Source organism: Penicillium hispanicum, assembly GCF_028827665.1.
Source record: "Penicillium hispanicum strain IBT 35686 chromosome Unknown utg000005l_segment0_segment0, whole genome shotgun sequence".
Taxonomy (NCBI): domain Eukaryota; kingdom Fungi; phylum Ascomycota; class Eurotiomycetes; order Eurotiales; family Aspergillaceae; genus Penicillium; species Penicillium hispanicum.
This window is the reverse complement of record NW_026623197.1, coordinates 989,655-1,016,278: the sequence shown is the minus strand read 5'-3', so window position 1 is coordinate 1,016,278 and position 26,624 is coordinate 989,655. Positions and strand designations below refer to the sequence as shown.

General features: G+C 54.4%; 9 protein-coding genes across 9 annotated transcripts; 3 read left to right on the top strand and 6 right to left on the bottom strand.

The window, feature by feature from the left end:
* Positions 1 to 280: 280 nt before the first annotated feature.
* Positions 281 to 2,298, bottom strand: N7459_005834 (uncharacterized protein; the record flags this gene model as incomplete). Its single annotated transcript, XM_056945018.1, has 3 exons — positions 281 to 843; positions 903 to 1,506; positions 1,558 to 2,298. The coding sequence occupies 3 exons, from the start codon at positions 2,296 to 2,298 to the stop codon at positions 281 to 283; spliced, it is 1,908 nt and encodes a 635-aa protein (XP_056799353.1).
* A 358-nt stretch (positions 2,299 to 2,656) lies between these two features.
* On the top strand, positions 2,657 to 3,871 carry N7459_005833 (putative pantetheine-phosphate adenylyltransferase; the record flags this gene model as incomplete). The annotated part of the gene is made up of 1 exon (XM_056945017.1): positions 2,657 to 3,871. One exon carries the CDS (start codon positions 2,657 to 2,659, stop codon positions 3,869 to 3,871), a length of 1,215 nt encoding a protein of 404 aa, XP_056799352.1.
* A 937-nt stretch (positions 3,872 to 4,808) lies between these two features.
* On the top strand, positions 4,809 to 6,535 carry N7459_005832 (F-box domain protein; the record flags this gene model as incomplete). Its single annotated transcript, XM_056945016.1, has 2 exons — positions 4,809 to 5,178; positions 5,301 to 6,535. The coding sequence occupies 2 exons, from the start codon at positions 4,809 to 4,811 to the stop codon at positions 6,533 to 6,535; spliced, it is 1,605 nt and encodes a 534-aa protein (XP_056799351.1).
* A 401-nt stretch (positions 6,536 to 6,936) lies between these two features.
* Positions 6,937 to 8,541, bottom strand: N7459_005831 (histidine phosphatase family protein; the record flags this gene model as incomplete). The annotated part of the gene is made up of 1 exon (XM_056945015.1): positions 6,937 to 8,541. The coding sequence occupies one exon, from the start codon at positions 8,539 to 8,541 to the stop codon at positions 6,937 to 6,939; it is 1,605 nt and encodes a 534-aa protein (XP_056799350.1).
* Positions 8,542 to 10,230: 1,689 nt separating this feature from the next.
* On the bottom strand, positions 10,231 to 11,712 carry N7459_005830 (uncharacterized protein; the record flags this gene model as incomplete). Its single annotated transcript, XM_056945014.1, has 1 exon — positions 10,231 to 11,712. The coding sequence occupies one exon, from the start codon at positions 11,710 to 11,712 to the stop codon at positions 10,231 to 10,233; it is 1,482 nt and encodes a 493-aa protein (XP_056799349.1).
* Positions 11,713 to 16,734: 5,022 nt separating this feature from the next.
* Positions 16,735 to 18,285, bottom strand: N7459_005829 (SMP-30/gluconolactonase/LRE family protein; the record flags this gene model as incomplete). Its single annotated transcript, XM_056945013.1, has 4 exons — positions 16,735 to 17,323; positions 17,511 to 17,635; positions 17,854 to 17,988; positions 18,253 to 18,285. 4 exons carry the CDS (start codon positions 18,283 to 18,285, stop codon positions 16,735 to 16,737), a joined length of 882 nt encoding a protein of 293 aa, XP_056799348.1.
* Positions 18,286 to 20,197: 1,912 nt separating this feature from the next.
* Positions 20,198 to 21,604, bottom strand: N7459_005828 (N-acyl-phosphatidylethanolamine-hydrolyzing phospholipase D; the record flags this gene model as incomplete). Its single annotated transcript, XM_056945012.1, has 3 exons — positions 20,198 to 20,944; positions 21,010 to 21,283; positions 21,396 to 21,604. 3 exons carry the CDS (start codon positions 21,602 to 21,604, stop codon positions 20,198 to 20,200), a joined length of 1,230 nt encoding a protein of 409 aa, XP_056799347.1.
* A 985-nt stretch (positions 21,605 to 22,589) lies between these two features.
* N7459_005827 (uncharacterized protein) lies at positions 22,590 to 24,059 on the bottom strand (the record flags this gene model as incomplete). Its single annotated transcript, XM_056945011.1, has 4 exons — positions 22,590 to 22,640; positions 22,827 to 23,137; positions 23,201 to 23,426; positions 23,493 to 24,059. The coding sequence occupies 4 exons, from the start codon at positions 24,057 to 24,059 to the stop codon at positions 22,590 to 22,592; spliced, it is 1,155 nt and encodes a 384-aa protein (XP_056799346.1).
* An 891-nt stretch (positions 24,060 to 24,950) lies between these two features.
* N7459_005826 (EVE domain-containing protein) lies at positions 24,951 to 26,269 on the top strand (the record flags this gene model as incomplete). Its single annotated transcript, XM_056945010.1, has 6 exons — positions 24,951 to 25,058; positions 25,144 to 25,357; positions 25,428 to 25,682; positions 25,736 to 25,753; positions 25,812 to 25,928; positions 25,995 to 26,269. The coding sequence occupies 6 exons, from the start codon at positions 24,951 to 24,953 to the stop codon at positions 26,267 to 26,269; spliced, it is 987 nt and encodes a 328-aa protein (XP_056799345.1).
* Positions 26,270 to 26,624: the final 355 nt, after the last annotated feature.

Genomic DNA, 26,624 nt, shown 5'->3' with positions numbered 1-26,624 from the left:
TACATGGTAGTCGACTGCTGAAATATCTGACAGGACGATCTGCGATGGCAAGGGGAAGTGGGAGCCGGGGAAGTATTGGGGAATATCCACCAGAGCAAAGATGGGAATCAAAGAAACAAACCATCTAATGCAGTTCAGACCTGAGAAGAAACAGATCCCGCGAAGCGTGCAAATGATAAGAGGAGGAAACGGCATGTGAAGCGTAAGACAAAAAAAATATGGAAGAAAAACCTCCCAGCCCTCGAACTTTTTTGTCCCAACTTAAAGCTCCTCCTGCAACTCATAGTGAAACACCCCAGATTCCTCGTCCCCCACAGACGCCAAGCCATTCCCGCGGATGGCCAGTGTGGTTGGATCCACCTTGTGGCGACCAGCTGATGTTTGAAACTTCATAGTCGCATTGCCAGGCGGCGGCGGGCCCGCGCTCGGTGGTGGTAGATGGAGCAGCCGGGTTGTGGGCTTGAGGGGAGAGGGGCACAGCGTTGTGTTGGTTGATCAAGTCCCAGATCAGGACAAGGCTGTCGTCACCACCGGAGGCCAGGACGCCTCGGCGGTTCGGGGACCATTCGACGCAGTTGAGGGCGGCAGAGTGACCCTTCAGCTCGAGGAGGGCCTGGCCCGGCTGCCGAACGTCCAGAACACGAACAACACCAGAATCTTGCGAAAAGGTGGCAAGGAGGTGCGCGTCGTGGGGCGATGCTAAAATCTTGGTGAGAATACGCTCCGACGAGACTAAACGCCAAGCTGGGGTTCCCATACCTGCAATCCTCAATAACGGTGGTGGTGGAAACATCCCTGACTGTGAAGGGCCAGATGGACTGGAGTTGCCGGGACTCATCACAGCTATAGCAGGTCAGTCATCAGATCAATCATCCCAGCTGGAACTCCCCAAAATGACCTACGTTTGTCATTCTTATCCGATGGCTCATAAATAATGGTGCTGTGCTCGAGGCTTCGCAGATCAAACATGCGCACACTGCCATCCGCGCCACAGCTCACGAAGACGTCGACGCTATTCGCACAGAAACGAACATCGAAAACTTCTTTGTCATGAGCAATGAGCTGGGTCTTTGCGGTCAAAGTCGGGATGTCCCAGATCGTGCAGGTTGTATCGATACTCGAGGTGATAATCAAGCTGGGAGAAATGGTGTTCCAATCAAGGGAAGTGATAGGAGCAGTGTGTTCAGGAGACTTGGAGTTCGACAGCAGCGCAAGCGGAGAAAGTTTGGAGGCCGGAGCTTCTCGCGGGTTAGCTGGCCGTGTTATGGAATTGGAGCTCTGGAGGGGTTGAGAATTGGGGAGAGACCACAGGCGCAAGTGATCCCCCGACGTGGCCAGCAAATCAGTGGATTGTTTCTTGGACGAGGGTGGTTCCCAGAGAATACGCGTGACGGGATACGAGTGTGTTGCCTCGGCTGTTTTGACATAATCCAGCTTGATCTCTCCTGCAGCGGCATCCGGAGTATCTGGGTCAGGCTGAGTCCAATGCGTATCGATGATTTGGATCTAGAATTGTCGTCAGCATGGGACAAACCGCCCGACGGGGACCCCCTGTACATAATTGTGGTTGTCTTCCAGATAGCTTCCCAAGGCCAATTTGCCCCCGAACGAACTTGAACTCCCCGAGATAGGCCATTTGCACCAATCAACTGCATATATAGGCCATGGTGCCACGTAGTTGCTGTTTGTGGGCACTTGGGTATCTCCGTTGTAAGGCAGCAGGCCCGGACTCATGAGCGAGTCCCCCAGGAGGTGGTCAGCGGGTGGTCGAATGTCTGCCAGTCCCAAGGGCGAGTACTTGGAGCCCTGCGGGGTCTGGGGTGGATATCCAGCGCCGGGGGAGGTTGGGTATTTGGAGCCCTCCGTGGCTCCATGCTGTTTGTACAGGGATTGATCGAACCCCGCGGGGCTGGATCGCGAGTGTCCGTGCGAGTTGATCATGCTTGACCGATGACTGGGTTGTGTTGACGACTGCGGCAGGGTGGGGAGGACGGAGGGCGCCGTGTTGACGGAGACGGCTGGAGGGCGATTCTGACCACCGGGAGTGAGGGCACCTGGCAGAGTGGTGCTACTATTCCCGCTGCCGCTGCCGTACTGCAAGGGCTGCGAGCTCGAGTGGACATTGATTGAGGGGACCTGAGTCGCGCCAGCGCCAGCGTCTGGGGTCGTGGGGTAATCGTGCGAAGGACCCCGCGAGAGATTGGGATTGACCAGGCCGGTGGAAGGGATATGTAGTTCCTCCGGTTGACGCCCAAACACAGCAGAGCGTCGGGAGGAGTCGAAGGAGGGATTCGACATGGTGCTAACGGGCAGCGGCTCTAGGGAAATGGTGGATGGGTCTCGGTGAGCTCCACTCCCCCTGGATGGAAGGAGGCTAGTGGGAGGAGGCGCTCCGAATCGGAGCAGCGAGCTTTGCAAGCAGAAAAGAAAAACTCTGGCGACCCGAATGCAACGGCGAAATCCAACGTGAATCATCGCAGCTTCACGACGTTCGAGGCAGCTGGCGGTGCCGCGCTGACTCAGCCAACTCCGGCCGTTCCATTTTGGGCGTTGATCGCTTCATCTACTTTGGGGCCCGCGGATCGCGATTCCTCCTCTTCCGCGAATGTCCTTTGACATCTTCTTCTCTGCGTAACGCTTTCGAACTTTGTTCTCGATGGCTTCGCGTATCAGTCCGCCCGCGGCTTTGCTTCTTCTCCCGCCGCCGCCGTCCTTCACCTTCGGTCGGATTCGGTCTGCATTCGAGGCCTCGGTCTCGGATGCTCTAGTGAGGACGACAGAGACCTTGGAGGGAACCAATCGCATTGCCACCCTCGACATTGCGTTGAGTATCCCGGAACTCCTCTCGCCGCGACTCAGGCCTAGAGCCAAGTTCTTTCCCCAACTTCAACATTACCTGACGGGCATTTATACCCTCGTTGGGGCGGTTGCCACTGCTCGGGATCTCGAACTCGACTCACCTGGCGGCATTGACGTCCGCGTCATCTTTCTGGATAATATTTCTTCTGACTCCGCAGGTTCTTCTCTGTCTAACGCAAGCTTTTCTCAATTCGGACCAATTCTCGACCTGCAGGCCCTGGCGTCCTCGGGCCGAGCGTGGGACTATGTGTTCTATCCAGGCCACCCAGCCGGCCAGGAACTAGCGGATTCCTTCCTGAGCAGGACCCCCGGTCCATCCAAAAATCAAACCGCATCGATCATGCAGGCCATATCCAGCAGCGGAGACTGGTCCGTTCCACAACCTCTGCTGGTTCCTGACGACCAGCTGCCCGCAGTGCCCCACTATTCCGTGGCGGTGGGAGGTACATTTGACCATCTTCACGTCGGCCACAAACTTCTCCTCACAGCTACGGCGCTGGCTTTAGAGCCACTAACCTCGGCTGATCCAGGTCGGAAAAGAGTATTGACGATTGGCGTGACCGGGGATGCAATGTTGGCAAGGAAGCAGTATGCGGAGTTCCTCGAAACCTGGGAGGAGCGCTTCCAGAGCACCGCGAACTTTTTATCAGCCATTATGGATTTTGCACCCGATAATGCGCCCCGGATCCAGCGTACTTCAACCGCTGATGGTCACGGCTGTGTGGTGATTGTGAACATCCAACCCAATTTGACATTGAAGTTTGTGGAATTCTTCGACGTCTGTGGACCTACTGTCACCGACGAGCACATCAGTGCGCTAGTGTTGTCCAAGGAGACGCGGGCTGGAGGGGCCACGGTCAATGACGAGCGGGCTAAAAAGCACTGGCCGCCTCTGGTCATTTTCGAGGTGGACGTGCTTCAATCCAGCGAGGCCACGGACGTCAACAGCTTCGAGGCGAAGATCAGCAGCACGGACATCCGGCGACGGCGCATGAACATGGCCAAGGTGTGAGAATTGGGGGCGTAAAACGTGGAGCGCTGGGGAAATTGAAGATTTGGAATCCCTTGCAATCCTCTACCGAGTAAATACCGCCCAAGCGCAGTCAGCCTACACTGTATGTACATAGCGACTCCACTGGTGTGAAGACTCTCGGGAGCCAGGTAGCTTTCCCCGTAGCCCTTTCCCCCTAGTCTGAAGCTAACCAAACCGGATCCCTAGGCACCTACCAAGGTGGTTCTATCACCAAAGGGAATCGGAGGGCGGGATTTCACGCATCGCGTCCTCAACACTAGCGGAGCGCATTCAGATTTCGGCCAATTTTCCCCCAATGAACCCTCCGCCGCCGCTGCTGGCTGCTGCCTTCTCCACCACTCGCCAATCCGTCACTCTGCAGATGTGTGACAGCGCGCGCGGGGCCTGCATCCCCCGGTGTCTCCTCCCTCGCTCTCCAGCACCCTGACTCGCTCTCCGACGCTCGCCAGTCTGCAGGTTCGCGCTGTTCGCGCTGGCTGGCCGCAGCCCGTTTCAATCATGTGATTCCGGTGAGAGCGCGTCGCCAATGAGGCCGACCAGATCGCGATGCCAGCGGGCCCGGCGCTACCGATGGTCTTGACGATCATCCCGGTCGGCGTGGTTGTTAGGGCGAGAACACTCGCCGTGCAGCCATGGTGAGACAAGGGCCTTTTTTACTTTTTTTTCCCTGGCTCTCTCATTTACGTGGTCGATCCCAGCTTCGGAACACACGTGGTGTTCTGGATTCTCGCATTTCTCTCGTGTATGAGGATTTAATAGCAGCGTTGTTGCCCTGATTCCGTCTGCGCCCCCAATGCCCTTCTCTCGTGCTGGTCTATAGGACCCGGCCCTGTGCTCTTTTTCACCATCTGCGCTATTCCATGTGGCTCCGTCTCGTTCTAGCAGCCGACGATTCGGCTGCCGTTGTGCGCCGATCATGATCATGGCCCAGCATTGTCACATTTACGACCTCGCAGACGAGCTGCTGAGCGAAATCCTGTCGTTCCTGCTCGAGTCTGGACCGCAAACCAGCCGTACTACGTCCAGCGATAGCTCTAGGGAAGGGGCCAACGGCATGAGACTCCACCACCACGAACCCATTGGCCACGGAGAAGCTTCTGATCTCGATCGTTTTCGACTGGTGTGTAAACGATTCATGCGCATTGGCACGCCGCGAAAATTCGCGCGCTTTGTGCTTCGTTTTTCTGAGGATGGGTTTCGGCGTCTTGCCGATCTGCTGGAGATGCAGCTCGCCTGCTACGTGAAGACGGTGACATACCTCGTGCGACCTTTCTATGAGGGCAACGGTACGATATCCTGCCTGGTCTTTGCAACACTAGCACCGACTATAGCTGCGGACGTCAACTCCGGTCAGAACAAAATGGCAAGGAAAAAATATCGGGCTGACGACGAACCCTACAAATTACAGGCTGGAAGTCCATCCTACGACTCCTCGGCACCGAGAACCTGACTCTCGCCCAACTACACGTCCGACGCTTCAAAGAACAGGCCAGCCTCGTCGACACGAACTACGACCTGTCCCAGCTCCAACACGCAATCGCCTCCTTCTCCGCCCTCCAAGAAATCAAGCTCCTCCGCCTCCAAGACGAAGCAGACGAACAACTCCTCGACTACATCCGCGACCAATCGCGCCATGCCTCCATCACCTCCACGCGGCACAGCATTCCCGAGATCCGACAAGTCCGCTTCGATTGGGGACCCGCCTGCTCGCGCGCAGTGACCAACCTCGGCATTGCCCTCCTCGCCTCCCAATGCACCTCGCTGCGCTTCATCGGCCCACAGATCAGCCCGGAAGCAACCCTGCAGCTCCTCCAGGCGCCATCCACCACACTCGCCGCCCTCGGTGGCCGCCTCACCAGCCTCGACATCACCTTCCACGCCAACACCGACATCTCCACCACCATGTCCGACCTTTCGGGCGTCTTCCAGCGCTTCTTCAGCGAGGCCACCAACCTCGTCGCCATCCACATCGGCTTCCCGCCCAAGACCCCGTTGGACCTGGACCTGGATGCCATCTTCCACGGCCTCCGTTTGCGCACCCTGCGCACGCTCAGTCTGCAAGGGTGGCGGCTGGAAGCGGCGGAGATAATCGCGCTCGCGCGCCGACACCGGCGCCAGCTACGCGACCTCCGGCTGTGTGCGGTGTACCTCCGGCCCGGGGCCCGGTGGACAGATGTTCTCGCTGTGCTGCGGGAGGAGATGGAACGACTGGAGAGGCTGAAGCTACGGGAGATTGATTACGAGACACATTTCGATGCGCTGGCGGTAGCGACTGGGGTGGAGGTTTTTGACGAGGCGTGGACAGATGCGCCAGTGCCGTCGTCGCTGTCTGTTGCGGCGGGGACGTCGCCATCCGAAGCGGAGGGTGCTGCATTTGGAGCTGCTGCTAGTGATGCGTATGCGCTGCCGGCGCTGCTACGTGAGAGACAATTGCCGTTACGGCAGGCATCGATGGACAAAGTGCGTAAGCTTGTGACAGCAGAGCTGGGCGATGACGGGTGCATTGTGCACCGGGACCAGATCAGTCTGTGGGAGGCATGGGTGCTTTCTGCATCGAGCTCGTCACAGACCATGCAGAATGGGAGTTGGGATCGGAATTGGAATGGGAATGGAAATGGGCATTCGCATGGACAGCATAACTAGGGACGTGGAGCCAGGACGAACAAGGGAGGATCTCTGATGGAGTTGGCGGCTGTTTGAACTCGATTTTCTGCGCTTTGCTTTGCATGTTTGCATTGAAGCATGTTCTAGGTGATATCTGTGTTTCGAGTCTAGGTAGATCTAGTGTTGTATTCAACCGAGACGCGGCAATGCTTAGGTAGCTGCGCTCTTCAGTGGCCTCTTTTTTACATTTCCAGTCTTTCACAGATAATGAGTTTCATTGCGAATTGGGCTTCTGGGTATACCACGCTCGGTGTGTAGATGCATAGCCTGTGTTTCCGGTAAGATATATTTGTCCACGACAAACCATTCCCGGGGACTATAGCATCGAGTGAGTCAGCCCGAAATCTCCAAATTCTAACGCCGTCAAGCAAATATCGTAGCTACGAATAGCAGTTCGCCCAGTTGCCATCCGAGCGAGCAAAGCTCAAGCCATTGATAAAGTCCTCTCGCCGACACCGGCCCAACGCGTCAACAGCACAGCCATGCAACGGGACAACGCGATCATTCACCAGCACACGCACGAACGGCTCGGGATTAGGATCGGAGGGGCATTGCATCATCTCAATGTACGCGCGAGCACCAAACGGCACGGTCCAGGCGGCCGAGTATCCATCCGCGGCACTCTTAGACTGCACATGCGTCCGCGGCAGCTCGGAAGTCCCGTTGTACAGGCCTAGGGCAAAGAAGATCGGGATCATCCCGTTGTCATGAGTAAAGTCAGCATAGAGGGTGCGGTCGACAGGGAAGGTGGGTGCCCCGGGGGCATCGAGGGTGTGGTTCGTGGTTGTGTCGTCGTGGACGGGGGTGTGGGTGAGGCGGGCGATGAGCTCGTTCACGAAGCCGATGCCCTGTGTCGGGCCGAGTGGGTTCCCTGCGCCATAGCCGTAGTATTTACCCAGAGATTGGAGATAGTTGTACTGGGCCCATTCGGGCAGTGTGAATAACTGGCAGAAGCCGGATTGCTTGCTGCCATCGCTGGTGGAGGCGACAGTGTCGAAGGCGCAGACGTCCATTAGATGGACTACATCCTCGGTGGAGAGCTGGACACCGGGTAGATGCTTCTCGAGGCGCTTCTGAATGGGCAACGCAAAGAGATCCGCGTAGTCAGCTGCCACGTCGTCGCCCAGTCCACTGGCTTCAAACACGGGGCACGTATTGTGGTTCAGGGTGTTATTGGAGCCAGGGTCTTCGGAGAGGACGACATTGATCTTGGGACTGTCCTGGTCACGCTGCAAACTCTGGCTTTGACGCTTCGTCTGTTCAAAGCCCTGGATAAACTTCCTGCCTGACCGGACCACACGCGAGGAGTCTGATGCCCGAATGAAGGGAACATGGTCCCGGGCCAAACTCTCATATCGCTTGTAGAACTTGATTCCGGAGTGAATCATCTGGTACTCACCAAAGGTCGTTAGATCCTCACTGCCCAAGGTGTATTTGTAGTCCCGCAGGAACGCATATCGGCCCTCGAGGTGGGTGGCATTGGCTTGGATCGCTGCCACCAGCTCCCGGTACTGCTCGCTCTTGGACGCTGTCGGGTACCGCGCACCGTGGCGCGAGATTACCTGCACAAAGGTCACCTGGCAGTTATCCGGCACGGCGTCGGAGATACTCTCCGGGGCCAGCGAGAAGTAGGGCGAATACTGGCCCCAGTGGTGGGAGATGTCTGCGAAGCAGTTGTACCCGCCGGCGACACTGTTACACGCGCGTGGACGGTGGACGGTGTTCCTCGGCCTAGATGACACAGCACCCTGGTGGTCAGGCGCACTGGAGGGGAGCACAGGCACGAAATGCGAGGGTTCATACCGGGTCACCATAGATACTCCTGCGAAGGCCAAGATGCCCAGTAGGGCAGCGATGCCTGCCACAGTCCATCTGCTCGATGCCTGGGAAGTCTTCGATGAGCGCGGGGCTTCCACGGGGCAGTCCTCGCCCAGCAGTCTTTCCTCCTCGTCCAGATTGGGATGCTCGTTCCGGTGCCCGGGCATATTGTCGTCAGACCAAGCTCATACTCGGACTCGGCAGGTGAATCTTCAACCAAGACAGCATGGTAGAAAGCAGAGACACCCAGTCCCAGGAGAAAAGGGCAGTTCTCAGCCAAGTGCAACCAAAGACTCACTTTGTCTTTCCATCATTGTCATTTGGTCCAGCGAGCCCGTGAGGCCCAGCGGCGCTGTGATTGGCTGGCGTCCAGGACCACCACGTGGGTGTGACCGAGCTCTTCGTGGCTACTTGTCAGGTACCTGGCTGTAGTATGAGCTGTCCATATCAGGGACAAGTACCCTGTAGGTCCCCCGACCGTTGGTCACTCTCACGTCAGTGCGAAGCTTGGAAGTACCAAGGCGGAAGTACATAGTCATCGACTTAGCACTTCCACCCTCCAACCATCCAGCTCCCATATATCAACATGATATCAAAATCACAGCCACACTATTCTCCATCCACATCACAGCCTCAATTGTCCAACTAATCCAATCTAATCCAACCCCCAAAGTCCCTCCAGTATCTGCGACGACAAGACCACGCCCAACGTCCCCGACACCCTGGGCCGCGCTTCTCCATCGTAGCCCATACCAACACCATTGCACCATAACCCCAACGCGAGCTGCCAAATGCACCCATTCCCTACCGCCTACCCCTTACATCTCCAGCCCCCATCGAAGCTGTAACGCTCGCACCCATGCAATCCTAACAAGTCCACCCTAGCGCAACCGCTATTCGGAGCCGCGACCCGGCTGCATCCGTCGCATGAGGCTACTGCACCGCTTGTGCACGCCCGTTGCCGGGGATAGATTGCCGGTGCATCATACATACAGTCGGAGTTGGTGTATCGCGCATCGATATCCTGGCCTAGATCCCTCGAAACCGTTGACGGGGCGGAGGTAGCGGCTACTAGTTAATTCTTACCGAGCCAGCATGCAGCCACTAGCTGCCAATGACGTCCATCTCGATTGTGAATCCGAAATCGATGAACCAGAGGCCTGGATGGGCCATCAGTCAATCTATCGCCTTCCCCACAGTATCAGACATAGACAGATAGGTAGGGGGTATACACCGGATTGGCGCGCTGGGGCTGGAGAGGGAATTGGTAAGGACGTTGTAGATTCTCAATCAGCTCTATACTCCACGATGCGCAACATCTCCACCTGCGGTAGAGAACAAATAGGAACAGCCATGAGCCCGACAATAGCAAAGAACAAGAACCAATATTCGGGTACGAAACATATCGCGCCATGGGAGGTATCACCGCTTGTGGAAACCAGACACCGGGACCAGTAAATAGGACGTCAACTGCACAATAACAGGGGCATATGGGAGGGGGAATCAGGGGGGATTATGATAATGGATGATGCATGAAAGGACTTTTCTTCTCTTTTTCAGGGGAGGATGCAAGCCAAGACCGGACTCCGGAGTGATTTGGATAGCCGTAATCAAAGGACAGGTGAGAAATGCACATACTAATACACCTCCGCGGAAGGCCAAGGCGCATGTGGAGAGAGCGACGCCGCGACTCCGCGGATGTACCACTCGAGACAGTCAGACCAGTGACTGCTGGCTATTGACAGGAATTAGGAAAGACATAAGAACGCAAAAGGGAATTCGACAAAGGAAAGGAAAAAGAAACGAGGCAGGGCAAAGAGCTGTCAGACTGCCTACCCAGCACCCGCGCATCACGCTTATGGGCGGGACCAGGACCCCTGAAATGGGGGCAATGGGACCCCCGTTACTGGCGGTGGTCCTGCTGATGCTAGTGATCGACCTGTGTGTGGCGGGACAGGCGAGTAAGACGCCGGGCTGTCAGGCCAGCGACCCTGCGGCCGGGCCGTTTCCAACAATCTCCCAGCCGGGGTAGTAGCGTGGCTACCGGACGGGGCTGCTCGAGCAGCGTCCACACCAGACCATACTGACGCAGCAGGCGTCTCCGCCGCGGGCAAGAGGATGGGCTGGGCAGCACGCGGCGATTGCGGTCTCGGCGGCAATTGGCTCAACGACATCGAGCGGCCGAGATGGTCGCGGTAGAAATCACGCTCCGCGCGGTAATGGTCTCGCTGCTGCGCAAGAGACCTAAGTTCCTCCGTCTGGCGCCGCACAGTCTCCATGTGTCGTTGGATCTCGTCCTGCTGTGCGCTCAGTCGCTGCTCCAGCTGCATTTCGTTGCGCTTGCGGTTACGGAATCGCCGAGATGCATCGCTGTTTGCCTTCCGCTTCTCGGCCTGGCTGGAAGAGCCGGATTTCAGATCCAGCACACACGGGATCAATCCTGGCATGGTCGTGCTCCCCGGTGTACCGGCTCGACTGCCCGTGTCTTCGTCCAAACTTTCGCGCGGTGCTGTGGGCGTCGGGGCAGTGCGGTTGATAGATTCCATGGGCACGTAGGCCCCGGCAGCTCCCGCTGGATAGGGTGCAGTGCTGGGTGGCAGGGAGACATTGGCCACGACCGGAGAGGCATGACCAAAATGGCTGTAGCTCGAATGCGGCGTGGTAGGACTCGTTTCCTGAGAATTGGGCTTGGTTAGCGGGCCCGGCCCTGTGCTGGTCCGCCGCGAGTGGACACTCGGTGTGGAATGGAGTGACGCTGACGCTGTCGGCTGCGTCCCCAGTAATGATGGAATGGAGCGTAGGGTCGAGTCCAGTGGAAGAGGAGAGCTGACTCTGGCCTGACGTGCGCCCACCAAGGGCTCCTGCGGCACCAGCGGCGAGTGCGAAACGCTGGACTGCCCCGAGCTCCTACCACCACCGCCGACGAACCGGGCTGAGGGTGAGCCTGGATTCATCAGTGGTCGCGAATGTGACCGGGGAGAGAGTGGCTGCGCAGAAGGATGGACCGGACGGGATGCGGGCGAGGAACCCTGTCGCCGTCGCGGAGAGGCTGATGGCCCCGGCAGGCTGCGTGGTTCACGACGACTGGCCCCTGCTAGATCTGCTCCGGCTTGCATGGGTGGGTTCAGGATGGCATGAACCCCGATGGATCGCGAGGATGAGGACTCCAGCGGCGGTTCCACGGGGCCATATGGATGCCAGGACTGCGGACGCACGCGCAGCGGTGGCCGTCGAGACGGATGGCGGGTTCCCGGTTCATTCTCATCAATCACGGCGCGGTCATGAGTCTGGGACGCATCGTCGGACAATGGACCTGCCAGCAGAGTGTCCTGCGACATAGACGAATCTCCTTCCCCGGGGCCGGGGATTAGGGCATGACCGAGTCCCCCCTCCCTCTGTGTCACCGGGGGGCTCACGAAAGGATTGAGAAAGTGAGGATGCCGGATAGCGAGGGTCCACTGGATAATGCGACAACTTTGGCGAATGCAGCGGCCTCGAGTATGGCGTGGTCAACACGCTGATGCCGAGAGTCGCCACGGTGAAATGGAAGACGGAGACAAAGAGTAACGAGGAGAGGACGAAAGAGAAAAGAAGAGAGGATGACAGGATAGACGGGTTGGCGTGGTGCAAGACCTCCACGAACTAGGACTTTTGATAATCAACCCAATTGAGGTCGAGGAACGACGGGCTCGTTCTGGCGCCTAGGGTTTTCAGGTCTCGAACCCAAGATCGATCACCAAGTTCTCAAAGGCACCGACACTCGTTCTCAGTTGTCAGGACCCCAACAGAGGCGGGGAGGAGAGGAAAGGTCAGCGATACAATTAACAGTCCCCGTTGGGATCCGATCAACCATGTGCAAGACGGCGATCTGAGGCCCCAGGCGAGCGAGAAAGGGGAAAGGCGAGATCAGAGAAGGAAGGGAGGCGAACTGGAATTAATAATAGTGCCGCATTGTCGTCGCAGCCGTTGAGATCCAGCGGTGAGCAAGTCCCATTGATCCATCACCTCGGCGAAGGGGGCTAAGACAGAAAAGAAAGTTGTCTGTCCAACCCAGAATGCCGGGTGTTGGGCAGGATCTCCCGGGCTTGGGAAGCCTGTACCCAGCGCCGTGATTATTGGGCCCGGTCTGACGGAGAGGAGACCACGACATCATGGGCTCGTGGCTCGACTAGGCGACTAGCAACCTCCACTATAGGCTCGGGGGAAGAGTGGAGAGAAAGAGAAGGGCTGTGGGATTGGCCTGTGTGATGGGTCCTGGGGGAGCTGCCTGAAAAGTGATTCCATTCTCCACCGGTTGGGTTGGTTCGATACACTTTTCTTACACCCGGCAGGAATTAACTGCCCGGGGAGCCAACCAGCGACCGGCCTGCAAAGCACGAATCATCGGCCGAAGGCTCCGCCAGAAGCTGCAAGTGCGCGGGCGCCGTCACCATGGACATGGTCAAGGGACGGGTGGAGCCTGGTTGACTTTCCTTCTGTTCTCAGGCGTGGAGGGCGATAATTGGATACTCGAGGCAGCTAACCGAGTCTACACGCCTTCTGGTGGCGGCAAACAATGTGTTCGATATAGGGAAGAAGAAAGGGGAAGGCGGATCGGGGGACGCGAGCTACCCGCGAGGTCTCTATAGCTCCCGTTGACGGAAGGTTTTCCTTTCTGCCATGTGTAGGCGTCGAGTAGGGGGAGTGGATCTATTGCCTAATGCTTCCATCCATGACGCAGGAGAGAACAATTTCCATGGAACTGATCTATACTGCCTCGGGCTTAGCCGAGGGGGGGGGGGGGGGGGTTTCCCCCTGATAGTCGTCGCCTGCCCAGCTAGTCCTGTCATTTTCCGAGAGTTTGACGCTTGAGAAAGGGGAAGGTGACTAGCTCGAAGTATACCAATACAAAAGGAATAGGAGAATCAGCGGATGGATTTGCCTCAATCTCGCGGATCGCACCGTCGATCAAAGCTCGGGTTCAGAGAAAGGGATGAAAGGAAAGGAAAAGACGACCCGTTCGCTAAACAGGGGGATGATCATTTTCCTGCTCGAACCTACCATGGACTTTATCCCGATCTGGTCTTTCGATTGTGCATTCTCGGTTTTCGCCAAAGAAAACCCCCCCCCCCCCCCCCAACGGACCCTTCCTCCCGTGAATATATCTGATGTTGTGCATACAATATCGGTATTTCCCCGTGGCAGACCCGACCAAGGGGGCCGTTGGCGCCGTTGGCGTCGTTAGGGGCAAGAAGCGACCAAAAAGATTGATACGTTCCCCACTTGGCACTGATCCGGAACTCGTCCAGTGGATTCCTCACTCATCCTTTACGCCACAGCTACCTAGGTAGCTTTTGCTTTCGTTAGAAAATATCAAGTGGGAATGGCTGAGGTACCAACTGACTATAGAGACCTAGTGGGCTTGAGAAAGTCTTTTGTTTTGGTAGACGAAGATGCGGAGCCCGCCTCGGTGAAAACCGGTCAACACGACATGGTCTTATGCGAACGTACAGGGGCCAAGGCAAGAGAGGTCAAAGAGTGGAACTCGAGGCTCCCTTGTGCAGTAAATGCTGAGCTATGATTCAGTATGGTCGTTAGGTGTATGATGGTCCGTATAGCTAAGCATGTATGTATATGCTTCATTGTTTGCCCTGTCGCCAGCGGAGATATAGTACGATGAGAGGCCAGGCTCCTATGTCACCGATAATTCCACACCACAATGCCCAATGTTGGCCTCAACTCGTGTCACAATGATCTGCACAGCATTACGGGGCCCTAAGGGTCAGCAAGTGATCCAAGCTGACAGCCCAGCGAATCGGTGATCTATCACCCGGAAGAGAGTGCATGAGCGAGTTAGGAGAAGGACGTGGGATCCAGCAGCCTCGCCTTTGCCCCCTGACGAGCCATTCGAGCGCCGCCAAAAGTGAGGCTTCAGCTGCGCCCGCACTATCGTGATCTCTCCCCGTTTTCTCCAAAGGATCGCACGCTCCACCTTTTAGCTGCAGCCGCTAGCTTGGATCTTCCCGAACATCATTCGACTTTTCATCACGCGGGAGCCTTCTCCCGCACTAGCGGTCGTAATTCAATCTGCGTGTGGGACTGGAGTCAAAGGAGAAATGATGGGGGCGGAGTTCACCATCCTCGCGATGATCCGATTCAGCCTGCAATATCGCCTTGCAATGCGACAGATTGACCCATTTTGATAGGTCTCAGTCGGGATATGGCCAGAGGGGCCTAGTCCGTGTATTGGCAACAAAACGAAAGATATAACAACCAAAAATAAAAGGCGACCGACTATAGATAAATCCATTAATGCATGGACAACGCGAGAGGTACTTTTGACAAGCTGTGGACGGAGCTGTTATGGCTCCGAGGTCCAGTGAAGAGAGCTAGCTTTGCGAGCTTTGTCCACACTCTCACCTCTGCCCGTCCAGCGGTCAGCGAATCATCGTGTGCGCTGGGGCGAAATATGCGGTCTGATAGATCTAATCCTCCTGGTCCGCCGACCCTCAATTTCTCTAGTCCGGGGGGAGAACGCGGTCAGTCTTACGGGGAAGATGGCGGTCCGTATGTTATCTTCACTGGGAGAGTCTCGGGCCATTTAGCGCCTGGAGTGGCTTGCAATCTCAAGCCACCATTCCCACCGCGTCGGGTCGGCTGGGACGCGTTTGCCGTAATTCTCCCTGGCCATGAAGGCTGAGTCTTCCGGTTCGAGACAAATGCGTGTCATGGACGGTAAGGTTGTAAGGTTGAGTGGCGTGGGTCGGGGAAACAAAGAGGCTGGGTAGGATAGGGTGTCCCAGGTATTCGGTACGCGGGTACGCCGTGCCATGGTTGAGAGTGACCAAGTTCCCTGTACTTCCCACAATCACACAAGTATACACGCCTACAGGCCGCTTTGCTAAGGTCTATGAATGGTTGTCAGGTATTATGCTTTGTTGCTTAGTCTTCCTCCGCGCATCCATACTTTTTTCGACGGCCTCATCGAGAACCAGATTTGCTCCACAGCCAATATCCACCTCTGACATCTCCGGTCTTGAATAATGCAGTCACCGGCGTTTGTTGTCCTTGAAATGATATTTGCTTTTTTTTTTCCCTGTGTCTTTAGTGTAAGACTATTACAATCTGGACACCGGCGGTATCGCCACTTCTTCGATCCCCCCTTCTTGGCTATCCACCGCATTATCTCGTGTCCGCTGCAACCGCGGCCGATCATCAAAAGAGAGATTATGTACATAGAGCCAGAAGGGATCTCCGCGGCAGGCTCCTTTTCCGCAGACATATGATTTTGTTCTTTCCAGCGTGCCGATGCGTGATGCACGATGCACGATGCAAGTCACGGAGCTTACCTTGGTATACCCTCGCCGAACAGCCAAGGGAGGATAGCTCGCGTGTGGATGGAAAGTATATGCTCCGCCTGTAAGTGCTTAGCTGGCTTACATAGATCCACAGGTGCTACCTCCAGAGCTATCCAAAGAGTCGAGTCTACCTCCAGGCTATGCTATGCCTCCAATCCCTTCAGTCACCTTGGAACTATAGTCTCACCGCATGACATAGAGTTATGGCACACCGAAACATCTCCACCACGATGCTCCGTCTCCGTGCCTGCATCTCGCCCTGCAGGGCAGACCCGCTACCGGGGCTGTGCAAAATACGCTTCTGGCCCTGATTGGACAGATCGGGAGAATTTTGTATCCAGTAGAAATCCGGAAAAGTGATTCCCTGGGCGAGAAATAAGGCGATCCGACCAATTTCTAATCAGACCGACACCTAGGGTACATGGTGGCCTTGGCGTGATGCAAGTCTATAATGCAAGATCAATGCAGAGCTCTCATTCGACGTGTAACTTTCCTCGCCGGGACTTCCCCCCGTGTCTCCTTGCGGCAGCCCAGGATTACCGGTGACAGCGGAGTCGGTCCGCTGTGGCCGTCGCCCGTTTGGTGATCGACGACCCACTCGCCCTGCTATACTAGATGTATGCACTCATAGATGAGTCTACATGCAACCAGGGTAGTTCAAGGCGCAGCCTCTGCCCTCTCAGGTGGTTCGATTGGCCGAGATCTATCAAGTCGCCACGCGCTCGGAGGAGTCATAGTTCCGTGGATCGGGAACTATCGACGGTAGTCCTTCCATCGTGCAGGGAGCAGCTTCACGGTTCCCCGGAGGGTTAATACAAAGATGCATACTCGATCGTTTTAGCTACATGTGAAGTATAACACTGGAAAAGGTCGCCGGAGTGACTACGTCTCGCACACGAGACACCGCCGATCGAGGTGACATTTTCCTGGTGTCTATGTACCTATAGCAACCTCAAATATGTACAGTTAGAGGCTCCGCATGCAATGAGCAGACTGCGTATGCACGAATCTGTACATACCAGTCTAGCTCTGGAAGCGAAACTCATTCTTAGGCTTCCCGCGCACCCCAACATCAACTCTGAAGACCCGTCCCCCGTACCGTACCGACTGTGGCAAGCGCTCATCGTCACGATCATCCTTGGCAGATGTAATGAACAGCTCCGTTCCCACGAACGCTGGGCAGGTCGGGTTGCGCGTCGGCAGGTCGATCTGACCGATGACCTGGCCAGCAGGCGAGATGCGGAGCACCTTACCGCCGCCATAGATGGCGCTCCAGATGCAGCCCTCGACGTCGATGGCAAAGCCATCGGGTTCCAGAGGCTCTCCCAGATCAAAGTGCACACGCCGGTTGCTGATAGCACCCGTCGCAGCGTCAAAGTCAAACGCAAAGATCTTGCCCGTCGGCGAGTCGGTCCAGTACAGGGTGTCGTCTGCCATATTCCACCCGATGCCGTTGGGAATGGTGACCGGCGCCAGCATACGGTGCAGACTCAGGTCCGGGTCAAGCCTGAACAGCACGCCCTCGGCTTCCGGGCTCTTGACCTTGGGATCGTTCATCGCGCCCGCCCAGAACCGGCCGTGGCTATCGACGGCACCGTCGTTGAAGCGCATGCTATTTGTTGAAATTAGCGAGGTGTCGATGAGTCCATGAGTCGGTGAAGTGGTCTCTTCCCCTCCCCCACTCCCCCATTCCTCCTCGCCTACCGTAGCCACACATCTTAGGGCTGGTGACAGGGTTCATGACAGGATTTGGGGAAATTGGGGGTTTCTGGTTGGTCGTTCTCTTTGGGAACACTTACATGTCCGCCTTTCCTGGGCCATCCGCTTCGCCCCAGGCTTTGCAAACATAGGAGAGTTTCCCGGTGGTTCGGTTCAGCCGGGCGAATCCATGCTTGGCCCCAACGACTAGCTGATCCGCGTCGGTCTCACCCGCATTAGCAATGTTAGCCGTCACGCTAAATTCGAGAAAGAGTCTTGTCAGCGGTGATATTCGATAGTGACGGTTCCTTTGAGAGACGGTGAAGGAAGAGGAGGCTAAGGAAGGCAGCCAAGACAAAAAAAAAAAAAAAAAAAAAAAAAGCAGCCAAAATCAATCTCGGAGAGGGGCGCTGCTTACCCAATAGCGGCATCAGTATCAATCACTTTCAGAGAGGCGGGCCCCTTGGCCAGATCGAGTCGATAGAGTCTGTGGTCCCAGATGTCGACGAAGCGAAATTCATTGTTGGCCACATCGTGATAGGGGCCCTCGAGCAGGGTTCCCGCTATGTCGAGATAGGGCTACAGTACCAGCACCTCAGTCAAAGCCGCGTTGAACCATAGTAACCATGATTGCTGATTTGCCGTGGATTGCTTCTTTGTCTTCTTCTTGCTTCTTCCCTGGTGTCGAAGCTGGGGCCATTCTCGCGTCCTTTGGCCGACAGAAAAGAACAAAAAAGAGGCCAATCACTGATGGCAAAAGACCAAAGAAACCAAGAAAAGAAAAGAGACGAGATGCACGCGGATCCCGGCAGCGTGCAGCAAAAAGATACAAAATGAGCTCACCTCATTGACCGTCCACCTCTGAATTTCAGGCATGCCGATCGCTTCTTTCTCCACTGGGGGTGAAATCGAAGGTCAAATCAAAGCCAAGCGGGTGGACACCGCTATTTCTGACACCACGGGGAGACGGGAGGTAGGAAGGCTACAGTGATGGCGTGAGCAGTCAAGCCTTGCGCCAGCACTCGACGTGAGAGCACCTCGGTGAACGGAAGCGCACCTTCAAAGTCAAAATGTGGCAGCACTGATCGCAGGAGCAGTCCGAGCCAAAGGGGCTCTGAGGTTGGGGTTGAGAGTTGAAAGCGAAAGAGCAACAGGGGAGGAATCAGAGAGAAAGGGGAGATCGTAGCGCAGAACGGGTGCCAAGCTCCGCCCCCACAACGCGCAAAGCGGGAGCCCGCACTGCTACCGCGAACCCGTAGGACGAGATCGCCCAAGAACATCTCTAGTGGTTCATACTTCTCAGGATAAAGTACCAGGTATATTCGAGAAATGTTTCCTAGGGCTGACAGGGAGTCCCGTTCTCACGTCAGATGCATATACGCTCGGCGCAGTAAATACCTATCGTAGCATCTATACACATCCAAGTAACCCCAAGAGATGCCTACGGTACGGTGTCCGCATAGACAATCCACCCACTATTGGATACCCTGCAGATAACTTCGTCGAGGGGGGAGTTTTTTGGTTCGTGCTAGGAAAGTCAATCCCAGCTGGACATATTGCAGATAGAACCAATATGCCGAATCGCTCGCAACCCCCGATCGAGACATCCTAGCTGCACAGCAGTCTGTACCTAGGAAGTCGAGGAAGTACCTCGCTGCAACCCCATCTTTTTAGCCCCTGTCCAATGGGGCTTCACATGACCGACTCTGCATGCATCTGCAAGAGATTCATGTACGTGTGTGCTGGATGGGCGCTAAGCCGTCACGCCCCGACCCGATTTCCTGCCTGACCTCCGAATAAGCATTGGGCATGAAGCGAATGCATGTACAACCAGGCGAAAATAAAAGAAACACTCTACGAGTATGCGGAATCATTGAAGATGGGATTTGGTTTCATCCCGTTGTTGATGTAATCATGGATTTTCCTGAATCAGTCTGCGTGAAAGAACAACATCAAAGCTATCCGCGCAGCAAGACGACCCGGCCGATACGTTGCCTCGCAAATATATTTCAAATCAAATCCTCCAGAAATACGCAGAACACGTTGTGATACTAGACGCTTATAGGACCGAACGATTAATTCGAAATTACCCGAGGCAACCTATGGGCAACCAACACGCGCGCACACACGTAGCCCCCCGACTCCGATAGCGGACACCCAATCACCACCCCAGACCGAACAAACTAAGTACGCAGGTCAAACGCTGCAATGCACCTCATCATCACTCGACTCGGTGGCTTCAAGGACATTTGGGTTTGCCAGGTAAAGCTCGCATGTTGACACCGATGGAACCTGAATTACTCGGGGTACCTAAGCAAATAGAAGTAAAACTGAGCATGCCGGTGAGTCTCCGGTGCTGGGTTAGACCAAACTTTTACGTCAGTACCTGTGACAACATATAATTTATTGACATGTCGCCCAGGTACCCATACCCATATAGGGGCTTCTCATGTAGCTTGATCGGAGTTCTGGTGCAGTAAAACTGGTGAACGGTAGGTAAACCTGCAGGGCACGCTATGTAGCGGCCTTCTATAGTAGATAACTGCAATACACATTTCTTTGAAGACCTTGGACCTGGGAAGTAAAATCGTGAGCTGCTGTAGTATATCAAATAAATTGGTACTGCTTCATTCTAGCTCTAGATTACAACCTGTGCAAAGTATAGATCGATTGGGCCTGAGAATAGCTACAAACAACGTTTTCTCAAAGTTAGGAGAAACTTGCAATTGGACTGACCTCACTGAATAGGTTCATAATATACGTCGTATCATGCCAAATAAGGAATATTTCAAAATTCCCTCGTCTCACCAATATCACAAACATCAAAAATTCCAGTCTCGGCAAGCCCACTTCTAGTCATAGCTTGCCTGAGTAGCTGAGGTGGCTCCAAAACATTGTCTTCTGCTACTGCCCAAGTGCCCCAGTGGATACCAATTGCCTTTTTACACTTTGTATCTTTGAAGATCTCAACGGAATCATACGGATTCGAGTGCACAGGACTCAAGACGTGGCGTGGCCTATACGCTCCTATCGGTATCAAGCCGAGGTCAAACGGACCCCTCAGCTCGCCAATTTCCTTAAAGGCAGGACAAACGGGGAGGTGATCAAGCTCTGGGTCCCAGTCGTCAGTCTCTGGGGGCAAGTATGGGACTGCGCGATAGCCCGTATCTCCGGCAAAGTACACCGACTTGTCCCCGGAAGCAACCGACCAAGAAGCCCATAATGTGCTTGCTTTATCAAAAGGTGTACGTGCAGATGTATGTTGGCACGGAAGGCAGGATATCCTTGCAGTAAGCCCATTATTCGAGGGACCGGAATCTGCAGAAGTGGGCGAACGCTTTTCGTCTGGTGATTCGGTCAACGTGAGGTCAACGTCCTCCCACCAATCGAGCTCGATCGCGCTGTCGATGCCGCAGTCTGCAAACCATTTCTTGAGGCCTTTTGGAACAAAGAATTTGACTGACGGGTGACGTTTGTAGATTTCGAGGATGGTGGGATGAGAAAGATGGTCGTAATGCGAGTGGCTTATGATCACCTTGACCGTGACACAGACGTATCAGCTCTCATTCTGGAGGCTAGGAGAGCAGACCAAGAACTCACACAATCAATAATTGGGATATCAGAGATGTCGCACGGTCTCGGGGTGAATCTTTTGTGGCCGAGCCAAGAGAATGGGGAACAGCGGTCTTCGAATACGGGATCAAAGAGAACTCGCAGGCCAGTGGGAAACTCGATGTAATGGCATGCGTGTCCTAGCCATGTAGCACGCATAGCCTGTGAGGCTTTTCTAGCGGCAAGGAACTTGGGTTTGGTGACCGAGACAGTTGGTGGAGTGGTATCAGGCCTCTGGCTGTTTCCCGAGAACAACTTGTGTCTACAGAAACCACGTCAGGCACTCAAGTTCCTGATACCTAGCGCCAAATTCCTTGATAGCAAGCAAGTAAAGCCCTGCATGCTATGAGGAGGAAGGCTATCAAAGCACTTACTGGACCATGACCTTGAATAGTTCGGGAAAGGTGAAGTCATGGGCACTGTCCCACGGATTCACAAAACCCTTGGCTTCTCCTTTGCCGGTTGTATCCCTTAACCAATGGCTTTTCTCACTCACACTTTCCGGCACAGCATCCAACGCAGCCGGGGTACTGACAGTCACGGCATACAGGGCGTCGGCAACCCCTCGATTCCCGGAGCTCATGGTTTGATACCTTCGTACTTCGGCCTTAGTCAAGTGCTGAGGGATGCACGGATGTCGGGGAGAGAAGACCAGATGGGTAAATCTCAGCATGAGACGGTTGTTGCAGACTCTTACTTGACAGTCAATGTTGAGAGAGAAAAAGGGGAGCTGAGCAGATCGGTGGGGCGTGATTCGGGACGCCTGAATCCCTTACTCGGATTTCCTGTCTACACCTTCCCACCTTACCCTCAGAACCAACATAAAATGCTTAGATACACGTCAGAAGCTATTTGGGCAGATTTCAAAATATGGCGTTCTTTTGGTAAAACTTGGTGCGCGCCAAAACGTAGGTCTGGTTGTGGGGTTTACTTCAAAGTGACCTCGGGGAACATGCGCGTTATCAGAGCCACCGTGGGGTAGACAACTGAAGTGCGCAAGCATTTACATAGCGTCTGTGGCAACTTGTGGTTCGTAATTGTTCTTTTTTGTTTTGTTGTCTGGCAGACGTGGCATATTCGCACAACGATCAATTGGTGCAAGGTAGTTCCTCTCGTGATATATATCCGTAACTAGGGATTAGTATGTCATTTCCTCATATCGGCTGCTGAAATTAACCACAACCGCGAGGAACCCTCTCCTTAATATGCCATTTTACCCTGTACGAGAGGCATCCCGCCCCGTGATTCACAGATTCGACGTTGTCAACAAGACGAGAGTTCATATTCTTCATTCCAGCGGGCATGGTGATGAGCGACGCAATCTACCTAGGTACTATTCTTCAAGCCTAGCAAGCCGTTAATAGCAATTAGCATCACACCTCCCCTGGTGCTTCATCGCCACTGCTATCACCTCACTGAGCCTCATTTTTCTCCATTGACTTCTGGCGTTTAGTCCACGGAGGTATGACTGCCGTGATTGCAGCATACGAATACATCTGACTCTGGGAGGCCACGTTCCCATAAGCCAGATAGGAAAATGCCGCTTTCCCGTGCCGTGGAGAGCCAATTCATGTTACAGGCTTGTCGAAATCTCGTTCTGGCCAGCAATCTTGAATAACCTGACAGATCATGTCAGTAATGTGTCTTAATCGAGAGTTTCTAAGAGCCCTATACAGAATCTGGGGGAAGAAAACAACAAAGTCAAGACAGATAGATTTGGGGAGGGGTAGAAAGAAAGAGGCTCCGTGTAAGGCAATCGTGAGACATCCAGGGATGGTACGAACATAATGAATGTTTCTACTCACCTCGGAAACTGGTTCGTCAGCCCAATTGTTGGCACAGAAAAAAGATTGCAAACTAGTCCCCACGAGTGTTTTGCCCACCTCCTTGTATTTGTAGTAGTCATCACTATCTGAGCTTCCATAACTCAGATCACTGTCTTCAAGCTTCTCGTCGTCGCTGATCAACACGGGGAGAACCTCGACCTGGATGCGGAATGAACGCAAGACAGCATACAAAGCCAAATCTGCGCCTTTCAACCCATGCGGAAGGAACTGACTAGCGTCGTCCGATGTATGTGGATAAGCATGAGAACAGAAGAACCCTAGAACACCGCCTGCGTTTGTTAGCTACGCTTCTATTCAGATCTGTATTTTTGTCTTAGACTGCACCTTTTGACTGATGGTCTTAATTTCATGTTCACAATCACTGTAGAAAGCGGCCCACTGAATCGTGTCCGCGCTCCGGTGCTCCCATTGAAGATTCATTTCTCTGTCATTATGTCGGACTATCAAATTTCCGCCCTTGAAAGGGCAAGGGAGGCACACAACCAGAGACCCGATTTGGTTGTTCGAGCGAGGAGTGTCAACATGGCTCTGGAAGAGACCGGAAGGACCGGAGTAAACCTGAATGTTGAGACAACGCATCAGCACACAGAATCGAAATCAGATGCAGAACAGACGGCTACAAACATTTAACTTGTAGAGCTCCGCCTCAACACGCCGAAGCCCCACCGGTGGGAAGTTATCTTCTCGGATATTGCATCCAGGAGCGAGAATCTGCTGGATATTCTCAATGATGCCGAAGTCGGCGGGGTGGAAGCTAGTCACGAATCGGTGGGTGTCGAGCTTTCCAGCCTTGCGGTATTCGGGATCCATGACGGTTTCCTGCCCTCTCCCAAAACTAGCAGGCTCACAGTCCTCGACTAGTTGACGAAGTCTGGCATCGCTTGAGTTACAGGCAGGAGTGGAGCTGCCGAGCGGAAGGACGAGCTTTCGTGCCTGCGAGTCATTTTTTGAATCCCAGAAAAGACTGACTGGGCTGGACGAGTTTCGTGCCTCCGGAATTCCTTCGTTTCCTTTAGCTCTTTTGGTCGGCTTCGCCGGTTGTGCTGCTTCGGGCCCTTCAATCGGAATGGTGCCACCGCATAAAAATGATGCCGCGGCATCTTCGCCCACAACAGTTGTCTCCAGTTGACGGCAAAGTTGATTGAATGCGATCTTCGACAACGATGCACTAGTTCTCTTTTGTTTGGGCATGATGATAATTTCAGTTTGATATGGCAGGTGGAAGAAGTTTGGGATAGGCGATGAAAGTAGGAAGCTGAAATCTGGGCTGAGAGTTGGGGAGGAGAGGAGGAAAGCTGCGATGAGCGTACGAGATGGACCCGACTCCCTCTGTAGAGTCAGAGATGGTGAAGCCAAACCAATTTGGGTCAGAGCCGCCTCAGTACCACGGATAAATATTAGCTAAAAAGGCTTTATATGGCAGGCAGAATTGGAGTATGTAAAGTCTTGTTTAGGAGTATAATGAAAGAGCGGAATGGTTTAAGTAGTCTTGGGTGACTACTAAGTGTGTCTAGAGCATTCTACATAATCTAACTGTCATTACTGGAAGCCTATTAAAGACTACTGAGAAACAATTTCAGCTTTATTTTCAGAGAAATTCTCATGGATCTATCGCGTTTCGTTTTGGAAGAAATAGTACTGTCTACCAAACAAGGCGAGTCGTATATATTTTGGGGAACAACCTCGAGTTTCGTAGCATCTTTTTTCTGGTGCTTTATGTTTATTTAACCTTGCCACGAGGTTGATAGCCATCCAATCATCAGCTGTACATCTCCAAAGGCTCTCCGCTAGTCGATTGTCTGTTTCCATATCTCTTCAACATTTCCATCTTCTACATCTACATCGATGTATATCGGTCGATCCTGTCACGTGGCCTCCGACAGACCCACCGGCGCGTCGAGTTCCAATCGGGCAAACAACAACGTCCACTTCGTCATTCCAGCGACTCGCGTTGGATTTCACATCTCGGTGTAATCGAGGGCAGAAGTGATACGTGACATTGGATCAGTGGTGCTTGAAGATTTCCCACTTCCTCCGGCCAACCCTGCATTCTTGTGCAAGTCGCCCCAACTTCCAGCCTAAATGACGCCCAAGGGCAAGTCAACAGACAGCGCAATGGCAGACAAGAACGCCGAGACATCCCCGAGTTCGCCCTCGAAGACGTCTGTCGCAGACGAGGGGACCTCCGAAGTAAGCAAGCCAAAACCTGGGGCTGATCGTCACCATTCGCCCGCACGCGCAGCATTCACTAATGGTCATGATGATTATCGGACAGATTGCTGCAACACCCCAGACCGGCGAGAAACGGAAGCGAGGTCGTCCACGCAAAAACCCGCAGGACTCGACTCCCAAACCCGCCGATGGCCCTAAGCGCGGACGTGGGCGGCCACGGAAAGTCGTCTCAGAGGCGGATCTCGCTGCTGCCGCAGCCACGGCGGCTGCATCACCTGCGACAAAGAGAGGCCGTGGGCGGCCTCGCAAGGAGCCTGGTAGGACCCATAGAATACGCACCAAGCTGCTGCGAAAGATACCAAGCTGACCGTTAACCATTGCTATCAGGCACAGAGACACCAAAACCCACCCCCAAGAAGAAGGATGGTCGCGGACGCCCACGCAAGAGTCTGCCTGCTAATGGCACTAGCGACTCTCCTGAGTCGAAGCCCGAGCCGGTCACATCTACTGCGCGGCAGGAGGATACTGCCCGTTCATACTGGCTGATGAAGGCAGAGCCCGAATCACGCCTGGAAAAGGGCGTCGATGTCAAATTCTCGATCGATGATCTGGCCGCTGCCAAGAGTCCAGAGCCTTGGGATGGTATGTATCTCCTCAGAACTGTATCTTGGATCCTTCTGACTGTTGACAAATAGGTGTTCGCAACCCTGTTGGTGAGATTTGAGATAACACCACTGAGATTGACATGAACACGGGGCTCACAGTTGGCAGCGCGAAATCTCATGAAAGATATGAAGAAGGGTGACTATGCATTCTTCTATCACTCTAATTGCAAGGTCCCCGGCGTGGTTGGCATCATGGAGATTGTCCAGGAGCACTCAGTCGATGGTTTGTGGATCCTTCCTGCCTCATGACATTCTGTCGGGACTATATGGCTCACATCCTTCCCTGCAGAATCCGCCTTTGATCCAAAGCACCCGTACCATGACCCAAAGGCCACTCGTGACAACCCCAAATGGGTGGTGGTGCATGTAGAATTCCGCCACAAGCTTCAGAAGCAGGTCACATTGGATGAGCTGAAGAGCAATGCGCTGCCCGGAAAGGCCCTTGAGAATCTTCAAACCCTCAAGCAATCACGATTGAGCGTCTCGTCAGTGACTCCGGCTCAGTGGAGATTCATCTTGGAGCTAGCAGGCGAAGATCCACAAAAGGTCACGCCGCAAGGCTGATGTCTTGTTAACATCCGGGCTGTTATGCTTGCGATCCATCGCAAAATTATCTTGTGTATTACTGAGCAGGACATATTATCATGGGTGTTTGGGCATGGATAATAGGAAACAGTATCAAATCTGGTTTATCCAAATGAAGGTACGGCGATGCGGCGACGTGTAGTATGTAGTACATTTCCTTTCCGTCCGCGATTGGCTCCACGGGCAGAATGCCGAGTATCAACGTATTGATATCAATTAACCTCGGTGAGAAGCTCGGCAGAGGACGAGCGCGGCCAACCAGAACGCCAGGCGAAGCACGCAAATGGAGCAATGCGATCCGCCTGCCCCGAAAGAGTAAGTGCACCCGACCTGA